Below are 14,699 nucleotides of genomic sequence, written 5' to 3'. Positions count from 1 at the left end.
TTGTCTAAAGCGTTTTTGGTGCAGGAGGGACGAGGAGGAGGAGAATGAGGGGGGGGGGGGGGGGGGTCAGGAATCAAATCATTCCTAGGTGTTGTGAAGAACGATTTAAGGGATTCCTGTTCATTCGCATGAAGTATACTTCCGACTGTGTCGTCTGACTCAACTTTGCTGCCTGTTGCATCTGTTTCAACAGATTCCTGCTGTAATTATTAGGGACTGAGGCTGCAGCTGCTCCTTAAACAATGTCCTTACTTGCCTAGTGAGGATGTAAAAGCGCTGGGGTAGGACCTCACCAACGTGTGAACATGCTATCAAAGGAAGTGAGCAGTGACCGTGTAACCACATGGATATATCCCTTCCAGAGACATTAATAGAAAAAAACAATGCTAAAATGACTTTTGGAAGCAGGGCTGTAATTGTTTCTGTCTTGGTTTGATCCTTCTCTAGTTTAACATTCTTGTCTGGGCAAGTGATGTCTTGAATTAGGAGTGTCAGAGAAGACCCTTCGACTAATTCCAGTAAATAGTGTCAACTGCCATTGACGCAGTTTTGCAGCTGGACCTCTTAACAATGGTGGGAAGGCAAAAAAAAAAAAAAAACTTTCTTGTTTGAAGTTATTTATTTACAAATGTAAAATATCAAATGCATTGTGGAAGTAAATATAATGTGCAACCACCAATGCTTCAGTTGAAAAAAGGCAGGCATACTTACTTGTCAGTCTACAAAAATATTTTCCTATTTTACAATATCTACAAACAATTCATATATCATACGTTCAAACATCGTCTTGTTCAGTTTTTGTATCTAAATTTTCTACAAGGTGCATCATATCACAGGTTTTGTTTTTTACGTTTTTCTTAGGACCTTCTTTATAAGGGAATATCAATTGTAAACTTGAAACAACTGCTTCATGAAACGTCAACTGCCATATTCTGTATGTAAAACAGTTTACAGTCACGTGAACGAGTGCACGACATTCTCAAGTCCAATATGAGGAACTACTTCTAGTCACATTTGTCCCTCAAAAGTTAGTCAACGCGTCTCATTCATTGTTTGAACTTCAAAAGTCAACCTCTCCACCAGCAGACTCACATTGTGCAGTTTTTCTTTCCTTTATTCTTTCCGTCTCCTCCCTGATGCTTTTATTTCGCCTCGAAGTGCTTTTGTTTGCATTTATTTACATAGTCTCTTCAGATGTGTGATAGGCTGTGGATCACAAGTTGATTAAAAGAAAATCGTTTTTTTTCTTTTTTGTTTGTTGATGAATTGGTGTGTGTGGGCTTGCCGTAATCTGAAACGGGATCTTGCCGTTGTCGGGTCCCGGTGGTTCAAGGGTGGAACACGAGCCAAATAAATCCATGTCATCCTGAAGGGAGGGGGGGGGGGGGGGTGAAGAAAAGCCCACAGTCATTAGTAACCTATCCACCAAAAGCAAACTAGAGGGGGGAAACTTAGTTCAGAACAATATCACTTCACTACATCAGAGGACTGGACTACTGGGACACTGCCTGGCTGGTTCCCATTTTCATCGACAAACCACTGGCCCCAACCATCAAAGGGAGTCCAACAGTTGAATCATTTATCCACCAAAAAGAGTCTGTGTGTCTGTGTACTCTGTGTGTATGTGTTTGCGCGCACACGTATTGTGAGACTGTGTGTGCACTCGTAAATCTCTTCTCAATCAGTTTGCCTTGACTCCTCTGCTTCAGTTTGGCCAACCCCTCCCCTCTCACTGGTGCAGCTGAAGCTCGACTTGGCAGAAACAAAGAAGCTTATTCGAATACAACAGCTAATTGTGTGTGTGTGTGCATTGAATACACACTGTCCTGACAATCTGCTGCAACCGTTTCTTATCGGTGCCCGGGTGAGAAACAGGCATTTGTTTGAGGGACAGAGGCAAGGCTTTTTTTCCCCCTCACAGCTCTGTCATGCCATCGTTTATTTAAGGCCTTTGGTTTCCTGAGCTTGGAGGTGTTTGCGCTCACTTTCCCCCCACATCCTTGACGCTGCTGAGAATCGTCTATCACTCAATGCATAGCAGGAGAGCACCGTGGACATGCTTGAGTGTTTTCGATTAATTCAGTCCTCCCACGCTCTTTATACTGTGCAAACAACACCGTAACCTTGTTTGAGGAACACACTGTTTGCATTGCATGTACGATATACAACAGGAACCATTATTTGTGTCTCGGTAGTTTGTCTAGTTTCGGCGGGGCGAGTACCTTCCAGGGAAGATGGCTGCTGCTTCGGGAGTAGAACCTCCGTCAGAGCCCCAGCGTCCTCGTAGCACTCGCTGGCCTGTTCCACTGAGTCCTCCTGGGCTTCCTCCCTCCACCTGCGTCCTTCATCGTCCTCTCCCCTGCCCTCCTCTTCCTCCGCCTCCACCTTCCGCGTTGGTTCCTGGTGGCCGAAGCCGTCGTCGACCTTGTCCGGGTTCTGTGGGAGCAGCCAAGTCTGGTCGGTCTCTCCTGAGAGAGAGTCTGGACGTTCTCCCGGACAGGCCGGAGCAGGCTCCTCCATGGGGTGTAGGTGTCTGGGGAGAGAGGGGGTGCAGAGGCCAGGGTCAACATAAATCTCTCCTGGTTGTGTGGACCAAGGCTATCTGTAGTGCCGAGGGGGAGCTCTCTGACAGTGATCTCCCAAACAGACTCTGCAGATGCCAGAACAAGACTTCTGGCCCAGCCCTGACGTGTAAAAGAATGTGTCTCTGATCCAATTTGAAGCAACACCGCGACTGTCTCCGTCTATGACTTTTGCAGGGCAACATGCTCACGGGTTACACAAAGGATGTGCGTCCCCATCGACCGTGGGAAAGGCGCGATTGTTCTCGCGCCCGTCGGTTGGTTCACGGTGCACGAGGAGAAGTGCTGACGCTGTGCGACGCTAACTCACCCCAGGTGGAGGCTGTCCTGAGAGGGGAAGGGGCTGGTGCCTCGGCTCTGGCCCCGAGCGCAGCTCTCGTCACAGCACAGCGAGGGGATCAGGTGGACGGGACCTGGGCGCCACACAAAAAGGCGTCACCACCAACCCCGCCAGACGCTCCCCCCGTCCATAAAAGAACATGCTGTGCTCTCGAAAAAGAATCTCGACATGAATATGACATGGGGGAAAAAAAAAGGATCTCTCGGGTCAAATGTTTGGCAACGACCCCGGGTAAAAGAAGTGCATGTTGAACGACGTGTGCGTGGGCTGCAGTGGATCCTTACCCGTCACCGGGCTGGACCCGGACCTACCGCACACATGGCCCGGGGCCAGGTGACACTGGCAGCACGGTCTCTGTTGGAGCTCATGGAGCCTGCGGCGGTCCAAACAGGACAGCTCCGCCCCGCTGTACGGCCCCTCCTGCGGCCTCAGAGACGCTGGAGAGACAGGGACACGACATCACCGCGAGACAGCGCGCAGCATAGCCACACGCCCTTAAGCGCCTACGTGGAGAAACCACTGGTGGGATACCAAATCGAATGCTGTTGGGGAGTTTTTCTGGGAGTTTTTCCCTCGTCTTCCTTGAGGATTTAGGTTGGTTGAGGGGCAGTTGGCGTATGTGAAGCCCCTCTGTGACATGCTTGCGTGTAAAAAGGGCTCCACAAATGCATTTAATTTGTGTGATAAGAGTTACCTTTTGAGTTGAGCCGTCTACAAAGTGCGCGCGCGTCATGGTCAACTCACCACTGGGCTTCTTCTCCAGTAGCTGCCTCTTGCAGTATATGACACAGAGGATGAGCAGGGCCAGCATCACGGTGGCCAAGGCGCTGCAGATGACTGCTGCCAGGGCCATGTCCCTGGGGCTGGTCACCACTGAGGGGATGGGCACAAGGTTCACACGGCTACTACCTGCAGGGGAGGCAGGAGGAACAATGACCACGAGTTCACGAGGCAGTACTCTGGCTTGGTTGAGTCTTCAGTGACGCAGGATTGGCACAGGACTTGTATTTTTCTTCACAGATCTTAGACCTGTGGAGTTTCCTAGGCCAGGTGAGTTAGTCATTTCTCTGCCTCCACCCTTAAGGCTCTTACATGCCAGTCAGACAAGTCGTTAGGCCTATGATCAAGGCAGTTTGACCAGACGTTTGAAACAGGCCTCAGGTTTGAGTGTGCGTGCACAAGCATGTGGGTGCATAAGAGTGTGTTTGTGCATGTGTGTGTGTGTTAAACCCAAGACTGCAGCTGTCGTAGCCACAGTCATAGCCCAGAGGGAAATCTGATGTCATTGTCTGCTCCCAGCCTCAACCCCAGATTGTTCACACACTGTCACATCAAGAGTTCTGGCTTTGATAAAATACTTCTCCTCACAGTTTCCCAGAAATGAATTACTAGGGTTTAGTATTCTGGAAATCATAACTTTAGTAACAGTCTCTCATGATACAGTTTAACGACCTCTGTGAAACAATCTGATCAACTCTACACAAAAGCTAAATTTGACGGTACTTTTTGCAATTGTATGGAAACATTTAAAATAACTCATTTAGTCTAAAAGTTGTCTTCCTGAAGGTTTACTAGACCATGTTAGGAGACTGAGACTACCATAAACATGAGACCAGCTAGTTATCCGTCATTACAAAAAAACTGTAAGAAACGGAATAAATAAAATATTGTGAATTACTACATGGGGGGTTGGCTTGCAATCTTGGCGTTTCAGTACAGGAATCATAAAGCTAACTTGGTTAAGCATTTTTTTATTCAATACCTCTTTGTGATGCAACGTAAACAGTACTTTGTGTGTGCCAAGCTTTTAATATTTTTAAGCAGATAGGGGATAAGGGTATTTTGGAACTCCATGTACCGGAAATCTTTTTTTTTTTTTTTTTCTGTCTCAGTCAGTTGCACTTCAAAATTCAGTGTGGCCCTAGGGCAAAAATAATGACACTTTCAAACATACATGGTAAGCAAACAGGTGATAACACCTTATTAAAACAGGATTAGCAGGTTTTAGCATAGTCTTCAAGTAACTGTTAGATAGTAACTAAGTACATAGAGTTAACAGGTTTGAGAGTCCTTGCTCTTTTCAGTTTAAACGGAGTGTCGAGGGAATTTCTACTGTACCCCATTTTTCAAGAACATAATTGTTTTGAGACGTCCTTTCCATCGACACATTAGAAAATAGAAATTCCCCCAAATTATCCATCCACAAAATCTTCTGAAGGATAAGACACCTGCTGATCCAACACCACAGTATTCTTTGCGAGCATATTCTCCATCCATCTGTACAGTGTAAGAGACCCTCAAAGCTACAGCTCTGATTCAGCCCGTCTTGTGCATCTCCCCCACAGTCTCTTACACATCGCACAGTCTTATCAACACCTCACAGGCACAGCTGCAGTAAACACAAAGAACGGCCCGTTGAAGAGACCTCACCTGCCTTATCGCTACCCACCGCACTCCACCAATAAACTACTGCTGATATACGGTACTCTGCTCTCCTTTGTGTTGGGTTTGCAGATTGCCAAACTAATGCTCAGGCCTAGTCTGTACCAGACCTAACAGGGGAAGGGCACTCAAACCAACCAATGGCAGCTTCTGAACGTTTCAAATTATAATGCTATTAACCTATGGCACTTTGACCACGTGACTTGAAATTTACCCAAGACAGTTTGATTAACAGATGCTCTCATAATTGCAGCAATTTCAAAGTTCTCCTGTGTTTGTGTGATTTTAAAATTTGGATACTTGCTTGATTCAGGCAGAGATAGAGATCTGCTGCCCTGAGCATAAATATATATGTAAGGGCTTGATGTACAGTAAGTATTTGTAGTGTTTTGAAGGCTGAATGCTCCTGCTTGGCTGCTGCTGCCTGTACAGAGTTCCAGACAGCTCCCATTAAGGGATTTTCTGAACACTCAAACATGCACCTTCAAAGTGAGGACAGATACTGCAGAAGACGTCGAAAGGTTGAGATTATCCGAAATGTACAAAATTAAAGAATTCAGGTTTTCAGTTTGGTAAAGAGATGTTCATGTATTTGAGAAACTCTAGCCACAGAGTCATCCAGCAGATGAAATACATTACAGCGGGCTGAAAGAATCCATAAAACATAATCTCGTTTTAAACTCCACTCCAGAAACTTTTGGGGGTTGGAGTGTGTTGAGATTTACGGCCTTCTTTGACAGCAGCATCACCGCACAGCTGCAACGGTGCTTTGGGCTAGTGTAGCCTATTAGCGTGATATGCCTTTCACCACTCTCCGCAGGATAACGGCGAAGGAGGAGAAGCTACAGTGAGCGCTCTGCCGAACTCGCAGTAGCTAACTACCGGCCGGCTCTGCATCGAGACACAGTGCCCACCTTTGCCCTTTGTCTGCTTGTCTTGCACTTTTGATAGCGGACCGACAAAGACCCAGAAATAGTTTGTCAAAACAACCAATTTATTTTCTGTTCTTTTGTTGCTATCTGGTCATCCTCCAGTCAAACTACAAAAAAGAGAAGACCAGCCAAAATTGAGCAACCAAAGTAGGGAATGTGACATGGCTTAATGTTACACAGACCCAGGAGTGTTGTTAAACATCAAGCCCTACTGGGGCACAGGCCCCTATTCATATCCCTTTTTTTCTTCCAAGCTTGCTGCGCACAATGCACTACTAGGCTATAGAAACTCCCCTTGCTTAACCCACTATACAACAGTTCAGGAACGCAAATTTGATATCAGCTTTGGCAGGGACATCGATAGTTAATGCGAGCATGCACATTTTTTTCCACATTCATTTTAGCGCATATACCGTTTTTTGAGCTTCATGTCATATTGTTTAAATGTTTTAGTCAAAATTAGATGATCGGTGGGCCTATCATTTAGAAACTTTCTTTAGTTTTGTAATAGTTTTGTAATGTTTTCTAAGCCTACCTCAATTCTGACTTGTGTGCTGAGTCCGACACCTGGACATCTGTGTCCATGCTGCAGTGGCTATTTGGCAAGCTCAGAGGGGCGCGCTGACATGGAATTCTGCAGGCATCGGTTTTGTGTTTTCAGTGCAACTGCTCTGATTTTACAAGCGTTGATTGGGATACTGCGTTAATTTTTTCCGGGATTATCAATCAAAATAATGCATTGCATTCGTGCATGACTAATAAAGTACATTGTTAAAACTCAAAACTTTTGATTTTACTGGGGCACAGAAGATTTATACTGGGGCACGTGTCCCAGTAAAAAGGGTCTAACGACACGCCTGCACAGACCCCTCCATCTAGAGGAACAAACGCTCTCAAGATCCTGGAGACGTCTTCTTCTCTGTGACGTACGGGTGCTAGACCTGGCTCAGCCGGTTTGAACGCCATTGCTGCCAAAAACAAGTCTGCAGAGACAACTATCAGGAAGTCACACTCAATTACCAAAAGGTATAAGTTAGCTAGAACACTCGCTCTGCGTGGGTGTCTAAAATCATAAGGTTCTACTTAAGCACCCCTAATGGCCGGGAAAAAAACGGATGGTAATTAGACGTGTGGCCTACTGGAATTTAATCCCCTCTTTGTGGAAATACAACCCCCCCCCTCCACTCTCCCCCTCTCTGCTTGAAATAAGGCATCTGGGGATAAATATGAGGCAGTGGTAAATCACCCTACTGTTTAAACATGTCTTGGTGGTTAACATGCTAGCTAACAACACTGTAGGATGTAAAAGATCACTTCAACACCACCAACATAAGGTAAGTATAGGAAGTGGCAGTGTTTTTGATGTGACATATTGTGAGAAAGGATACCTAATGGTGGACAAAAATGACTAAAACTTTTTTTTAAATCCAGTCTTGGCTATTATGCTAGCCATGTCCATTTCAACTTTTATAGCCTCGCTTGTAAAACTAAGCATTTATTAGGGTATAAAGCATAGCTGTCTAGTACAATGAGGAGGAGTGAATGAACAAGGTTTTTCTCCACCTATTTAAGGGTTGTGGTCCTGATTACTCTCAGGACTTTGTGCTGGCATGTTTTATAAGAAGGTATGTGCTTTGTTGTGGCATTACTGCATTGACGTGCGTTTAGTGTCTTGGGTGTACATCTGGCCCCAGGTTCAATAGTTGATGCATTGAGCAGTTGATGACATTCTCATTTAAGGTTTCCGTTTGTCTCAAATATCACTGCTTGCATTCCTTGGCCTGACTTGAATGATTCAAATGATTGAAAATAAGTTTCATACGGATGGACGAATGTTTGTGAAAGATAACTCACAGTGTGGTTCATATGGAGGTGGAGGGTCTCCACAGGGTATGCATTCCATGTCTTGGAACCCACTTAGCTTTGTCTTCCGGTAAAATCTGTTAAAATACAAGGACCAATCATCAATGGCCAACGGTTCCTCAAACTGTGAGCAATTTTAAGGCTGTGCCTGGAATTATTAGGGAATATATATATATATATATATATCATGATACAGTACAGCTGAATTATTTTTAGGGATTGGTGTCAGTGTGCCCTTACCCAGGCAGGCAGTCTCCACACACTGCGTTGCTGGTGGTGGAACAGTTGCCCTTCTGGAAGCGGTTGATGAGCCCACAGTCCAGGCAGGGTTTGCACTTCTGCAGGCTCCGGTCCTCTTTGAAGCGACTGCTCCGGCAGGGCACACACCGGGCATCCTCTCCGTAACCAAAGCCACATTCCTGGGGGGATTAAGAGGAGAAATCCCTTGGTGGAGAGGTTGGGGCGAGGGGAGAGCTAGAGAAAGACTGTGAATGTGGACAACCAGGGGTCTAGAATCAAACAATGATCTTGGCTCACACGATGGCAAGGGAACAATAGTCTGCCTTTTTTGAGAGTCTATCTTACACTGCCAATAATCTCCCTAACTCTCCAAATCAGTGAGTGGGTTTCCGCTGCAGGCCTCAGAATGGCCTGCCATTTAAATGATAAAGGCCATGGTGGACACCCACTGTTGTATTATGGCTAATTTATTGCTGGAGCTTTTTGTGCTCCACCCTCTCTCTGAGGAGACTCAGAGAGTGTGCTCATGATTGAGAGGCCAGCGGGTAAAGGCAGGGCTTCGATAAGGGGGCAGGGATTCCAGAGAGGTACACAGGCATAAGATGCTGAACACCTCCCATGCCCCCTACAACAGGCACTGCTCTTAACCAGAGATAACCGCAACCCTCCCATATTTTGTCTCACATCGAACACACAGACCGACACTGCGGGCGGTCAACGACAGACTAGATCTGCCCTTCACAGCCCTACTTCCACCCAGAACGAGCATGTTGCAAACAATGCCGATTGCAAAGCCATTAAAACGGATTGTAAATCATCACTCAGTAGCATGCGACCAGTGTGTGTTTGGCCAAGCGGGCAAAGTACCGCTCCAGTTCAACACCGTATCGTGTTTCTGTGATTCGCAGAGGGTCAACCTTGATTCGGTTTGGTCGTACAGGGACATTTACATTCCGGCTGATCGTCGTATCCCACACCGAGGAAAAGGAGCCCGCTGGAATGACATCAGTCTTTGTATTGTGTGTGGCAGCTGCCGTTGTTCCTCCCTGGCTCACCCACAGTTGCCCCCTGCGTTCCCAGGCCAGGGGCATGGATTAGAGGTGGGGGATTCATATATCATTTGCGTGAATGTCGGCTTCAAACGCTGCGCCTCTCTCTTCACCCGTGTCCCGTTTCACCGCCTGGGCATGCAGTCTCGACGGAATGTGGGCACAGGAGCCAGGGGGGTGGGGGGGGGGGCTGGCAAGGGGGTGAGGGAGGGGGCGGGGGGGCGGGATGTTGGCCCGAGAGCAAAGAAGCGATCACATGGTGGCACCACGGAGTCGGAGCAGAAGAAGACGAGGAATTTGGTCCTTTCAGTCGAACACATGCTAACCGACATCGGACCTGAGATGGACTGTGGCCACAGGAGGGCCAGGGGGCAAGGCTGCAGCTGCTGTTGTGGGCTAGCCATATAAGGCCCTGCTCTCCAGCAATGCAGGACAGGGTGCTGAAGACAGATCATTTGTGTGTGAGTGAGTGAGTGAGTGAGTGAGAGTGAGTGATGATGACTGACAACTTAGGAGGAAAAATAAAGATGACCACTGGCCTCTCATGGTTAGAACTCGGAAGGCATGACATTACTGCCATGTAGGGATAATCAAGTACAGAGACCCAGGCAGAGAAGCTGACTTCCAGGGCTGGTAATGAGCCCAGGAGCCTGGGGTTTTGTACCAGCGTGAGTGAGGCCAGCTGCCGCGGAGCACCTCAAAGTCATTTTGGACGGCTATAGTGTCCCCTTTCCAGATGGGGCCCCCGGGAAGATTCATCCATTGCCGCAAAGCCGAGCGCTGGCACCAACTCTGCCCATGTGGCAGCACATGGCAGGAGGAGCCACTGGCACACACACAGGGCAGGGCCGGCCACAGAAGAATAGGAACTCTGAGCCGACGTCTATCCGTACCTTATGTATCCATGTACCTCAAACATTCAATGACTCCATTGAGGAGTGGTCCCTGTCATTACTTTGTCATAGCTAACATCAAACGTCCGTGGAAGATCTCCCCCGAGGAGACTGCACTGAGGTCACATATCTGATAAAAGGGAAGATAAAAGTCTCTTTCAACTTTCTTTACAAACAGAAGTGGATGTTAACTTTACGACAGATTTTTGGGCTATACTGCTTTTTGACCCTTGTGCTGCCTTCGGGTCACAATGACCTGAAGATAACACAAGGGTTAAGAGAGCGAGCGAGCGCGAGACCAAGAGAGAGTGAGCGAGAGAGAGAGAGAAAGAAAGAAAGAAAGAAAGAAAGAAAGAAAGAAAGAAAGAAAGAAAGAAAGAAAGAAAGAAAGAAAGAAAGAAAGGTGTGCTGGGGTAAAGCATGTTCAGGCAGGAAGATCAGAGATTAAGAACAAATCACAAGAGTATCCAGGGGAGGCCAGTCATCTGATCTGCTAATTAACAAGCAGGGGAAAACAATGTGAGGTTGTTAGCGCCGTGTGCCCTCTTACATTCTCCACGCACACACTCTCACAGACTCTAAAACGTTCGGCATTCAGCATCTCTCTCGACATCAAAAAGATCTCGCTCTTTGCCAGCGGCTTTATTTTTCATGCCAGTGGCTTCATGCACAGTTTCCCATTCTAACATCCATCTAGCCCTGCCGGTTTGATATGTTGCCAAGAGAAATAGCACCACACCAGGCTTGATAGGATGCTATTGATGGAGTGACAATACAAAGGAGGATCTTTTTAATAAAGGACTTTTCTACTGACTGGGTGGGTACTTGAGCTGGGAAGCTAATTAAGGTTTGCAAGCTCGCTTTTCACTGGCTTCCCTCCAGAGGGAAGTCAATAAAAGTTTGGGGGTGGAAAAAAAAGAAGAAAAGAAAGGGGGAAGAACTAAAGAACATTCCTTGTGGAACTATGGCAGCCTCCAATACTCATCCCACCAACATGCACTTCTCCTCTCCTCAGAGATCCAGCATGAGATGGCATCTCGCTGCTGCACACATTGCAGGAGGCAGACAATTATTAACCAGGACCCCGGGGCGTCCAGCATTCGTGCCTGGCGAACTGGGAGAGGAACATGAGATCTACTGAAGCATGCCTCTAGTGACTGCAAGTCCATGTGTACCAAGATAAAAGGCAACATGGTTGAAAAACAGCATGTGCTAAACAGATGTTGAAAGAGCATTACAGCCTTTTTCTCTGTCTCTCTCTTTCCCTTTCTCTACAAATGCCTACCTGAGAACATTGTTAAATACTTTACTAAGTTGGGTCGAGTTAAGGCTTGGTTGAACAATATTGCCTCAGTAATTGCCTCTGTACCTTCCAGCGAATTCTACACAGTGCATCAAAATCAGTGTCTTTGGCAAGGCCAGGGGGAAAAAGTCAGAACCCACTCAGTGTACTGCGACTATATGCATGGCTTCTCTCAAACAATTGAGAAAATAAGTCGAACAAGGAACACGGTGAAAAACAATGGACACCATTCAGCTGCAGAGGGTCAAAAGTATGGGTGTGACTGATTAAAGAGGTTCGGTGTTCTACAAAAGCTAATAACACTGAGGCCGTTTTCCCCGTGAAAGAGAGGAAGTCATAAATAACCAAGGTCCCCCGGATAAGATTCACTAAACACTGCTGTTCTGCATGTCTATTCGTGAACTGGACTTTTTCTCCCTCGCAAGGTCATTCCGTTCATGGAAATTACTATGCGATTTGAGTTAGTTTAGCTTCTGCTTGAAAAACAGCAATGAGTTTTCTCATAACTGCGGTGGACATGAAGCTACTGTAGCATTGGGGAAGAGTCCAAGTTAGAAGCACAGTATATTTTTCTGACAATGGGTACAGTTATGCATGTAGAGCTCAATGACCCGGTCTTTGTTTTAAAGACGATACAGTAAGTCATGTTATTAGGCCCCAAACCTTTGATAACTCCTGTCCAGCGTCACACTGCTTGCAGGGTTTACAGTTCCCAAGCTGATCCTTGTACTCCTGTTCTCTGCAGTCTCTGCTCTCCTCCTCCGCCCTCACAGGAATCTGAGAGGGAATAACAACCATTTGATACTGGCCAGTAAGATTCCTGTGTTTCAACAACGCTTTCATCAGTAAGAGATAGTGTGGGCCAGAGCCAGCAACTGCCCACCCCCCCACCACCACCACCACCACCACCACCTCCACCTCCACCCAGATAGATCCACAGGCCTTGACTCTATTGAATTTTAAAGTCCTATTCTGTTGCCTGGTAATTTATCTTCTGTTCATATAAACACAATGATATGACCCACTGTACTTTCGACAAGAACTGTTAAGAATAAACATTTCTATATTTTGTGCAAAGTTTAAAGAAATATTTAGTTCAATGACTTACCAGAGATGAGCAAATGATGTGTAATGACAGTAAAAGCAAGCAGCTGTGTCCAAGTATCCAGGCCATTTTAAGCGGCTGTGTTGTGGCTGTTGAAAAAGGAGATGGTAAATTAAGCAATCAATTTATTTCCATGTCATCCTTTCCCAAAAAACATCACAAGTAATCCCCTCTAATTGAATTTGTAGTTTCATAGCCTAGGTGCTTTATTTTGAAACGTTTACTACATTTTTATCACAAAATATTACGTTTATGTATTGCAAGCAAGTTGGTGCTCATGACAAAATAGTAAGTAGATGCAGCTTGTTTGGGGTAATTCGTGCCCACATGCCGTGGCCAATAAAGATAGGCTATATAATAACCTCTAAAACCTTATACCCTCTTGAGTGATATACGATTGTATTAGAATGAATACATATTCGCGTACGCACTCCGTGCGCACACATTCTGTGACTTAAACTACCTACTATAAATGTTTTGAAGAACACTTAGGACTTGATTCTCGTTTCCCCCGGTACTGCGATTGTAGTAGCACCCCGACACTGACTATTGAGCCTCCTACATCGGGCTCCAGATCATTCCAGCTCACCGAAGTGCTTCCCTGCGCCCGCTCCGCTCCAGTCCTCAGGAAGCACCGAAATGAGGACAAAATCAGCGCGGAGATCAAAGGCAAGGATGGCTGCGACCTAAAGCATGTAATCGGATCCCTGATCAGCAACTAGATGAAAGCACAACTAAGTGCGTGGACATTAGCGCTCAAAACAAACCAATATGATCATATGACAATTACAAAACAAAATAGTCGATACACTCGCAGGGTAAACGTAGGAATAGAAAAAGTCTGCAAAGAGCAAGAAGTCGAAAGTATTATTGCTATTCCGCTTTGAAATGGCCTGCCATCCCGCTTCCAGAACCGCCTCCCCTTATGCGATCGCTGCACTGTTTGTTTGGTTTATCTGAGGGTTCGCTGTTTGATGCCTGCCTCGGGTTTGAAGTTGAGCACAGCCCTCAAACATTCCCTTTCATCTCAATGAGCTGCAGATGTCATGACGTCATTCCACGGTTCGAGGATTGGCTGGGCTGTCCTCTCTACAGGTTTTGGAGAGGAAGTCAGTGCCAAGCAAGTTGACAAACAGAGAGGGCTTTGACTTTATTCGTGTCCAGTTTGGATAATTGCTTTAATAATAATGTATTTACTGAATTGTTCATAAAACGTCGAGTTAGTTTCCGGTTAGGGAATCAGCAGTCTGAATGAACTAGGTTGAGACAGGGTGTATAGCCTAATAATATTTTATAATCAGAAATAAAAGTGGACTTATTGTGACAAGACTAGTCATGCAATGCCAAATCACAACCTAAGACAATTTAGGTTCAATTAATAGGTTCGACACAATGACAAATGTAGTTGCTTCCAAAAAAATTATTAAAGAGACGGAGGACCAAAGTCCAGCTCTGCGGCCAGTTAGTGAACATGTCTGGGCTTGTTAATTACATAATTTGTGCCCAGGTTGTGAACACATAGCATATGAAATAAACAGTTTGCTATGATCCTTTTAAACATATTTTGTTTCCATTGTGCATGTCTATTCATAAATTTATTCATACATAATTGTAAAATATTGTAGCCTATTTTCTTTGTATTTATTAATCAATATGCTCGTTTTAGTTTAGATCCACAGACGGAAATGTCAGTATAGTCTTGTCATGGGATTCATAATTAAATTATATCATTCCCTGACAACGACAGATATCTGGTTCTCTGGTCTACGTGTTCAAGACTTCCCGAATAATTCTTTCATCTCGACATGTGCTGCATGGTGGGAACAAGGCTTTTGGACATCTTTTGCCCATGTAGTTTTTACATGCATTACTATACTGTTGCTATTCTCTTCTGCGTAGAGGCCTCCGCCACAGGGAGCCTATGTTTTGTCTCCATCTACTGGATTTATG

General features: G+C 45.8%; 1 protein-coding gene across 3 annotated transcripts; it reads right to left on the bottom strand.

Moving 5' to 3' along the window:
- Window positions 1–600: 600 nt before the first annotated feature.
- LOC146257066 (tumor necrosis factor receptor superfamily member 19-like) lies at window positions 601–13,736 on the bottom strand. Of its 3 annotated transcripts, none has more exons than XM_084673502.1 (10): window positions 13,339–13,736; window positions 12,753–12,838; window positions 12,308–12,421; window positions 8,400–8,578; window positions 8,151–8,236; window positions 3,667–3,831; window positions 3,234–3,359; window positions 2,893–2,995; window positions 2,223–2,533; window positions 601–1,366 (listed from the first exon to the last, which is right to left on the bottom strand). In XM_084673502.1, exons 2-10 carry the CDS (start codon window positions 12,816–12,818, stop codon window positions 1,362–1,364), a joined length of 1,155 nt encoding a protein of 384 aa, XP_084529628.1. In that variant the 5' UTR covers window positions 12,819–12,838; window positions 13,339–13,736; the 3' UTR covers window positions 601–1,361. The 3 variants fall into 3 exon arrangements, with proteins under 3 accessions (XP_084529628.1, XP_084529627.1, XP_084529625.1); XM_084673501.1 differs by having other exon boundaries at window positions 3,207–3,359; window positions 13,217–13,735; XM_084673499.1 differs by having other exon boundaries at window positions 3,207–3,359; window positions 13,339–13,735.
- Window positions 13,737–14,699: the final 963 nt, after the last annotated feature.

This window comes from Hypomesus nipponensis, chromosome 15, assembly GCF_054491055.1.
Source record: "Hypomesus nipponensis isolate SF chromosome 15, ASM5449105v1, whole genome shotgun sequence".
NCBI lineage: Eukaryota > Metazoa > Chordata > Actinopteri > Osmeriformes > Osmeridae > Hypomesus > Hypomesus nipponensis.
This window is presented reverse-complemented; position numbering and strand designations above follow the sequence as displayed.

Excerpts from the sequence above, each read along its gene's own strand:
- LOC146257066 (XM_084673501.1), bottom strand. The coding sequence starts at position 12,818 with ATGGCCTGGATACTTGGACACAGCTGCTTGCTTTTACTGTCATTACAC. Across the intron at positions 8,579-12,307 it reads CTGGACAGGAGTTATCAAAG|GAATGTGGCTTTGGTTACGG; the intron begins GTTTGGGGCCTA and ends TAATCCCCCCAG. Across the intron at positions 8,237-8,399 it reads TGTGGAGACTGCCTGCCTGG|ATTTTACCGGAAGACAAAGC; the intron begins GTAAGGGCACAC and ends GTATTTTAACAG.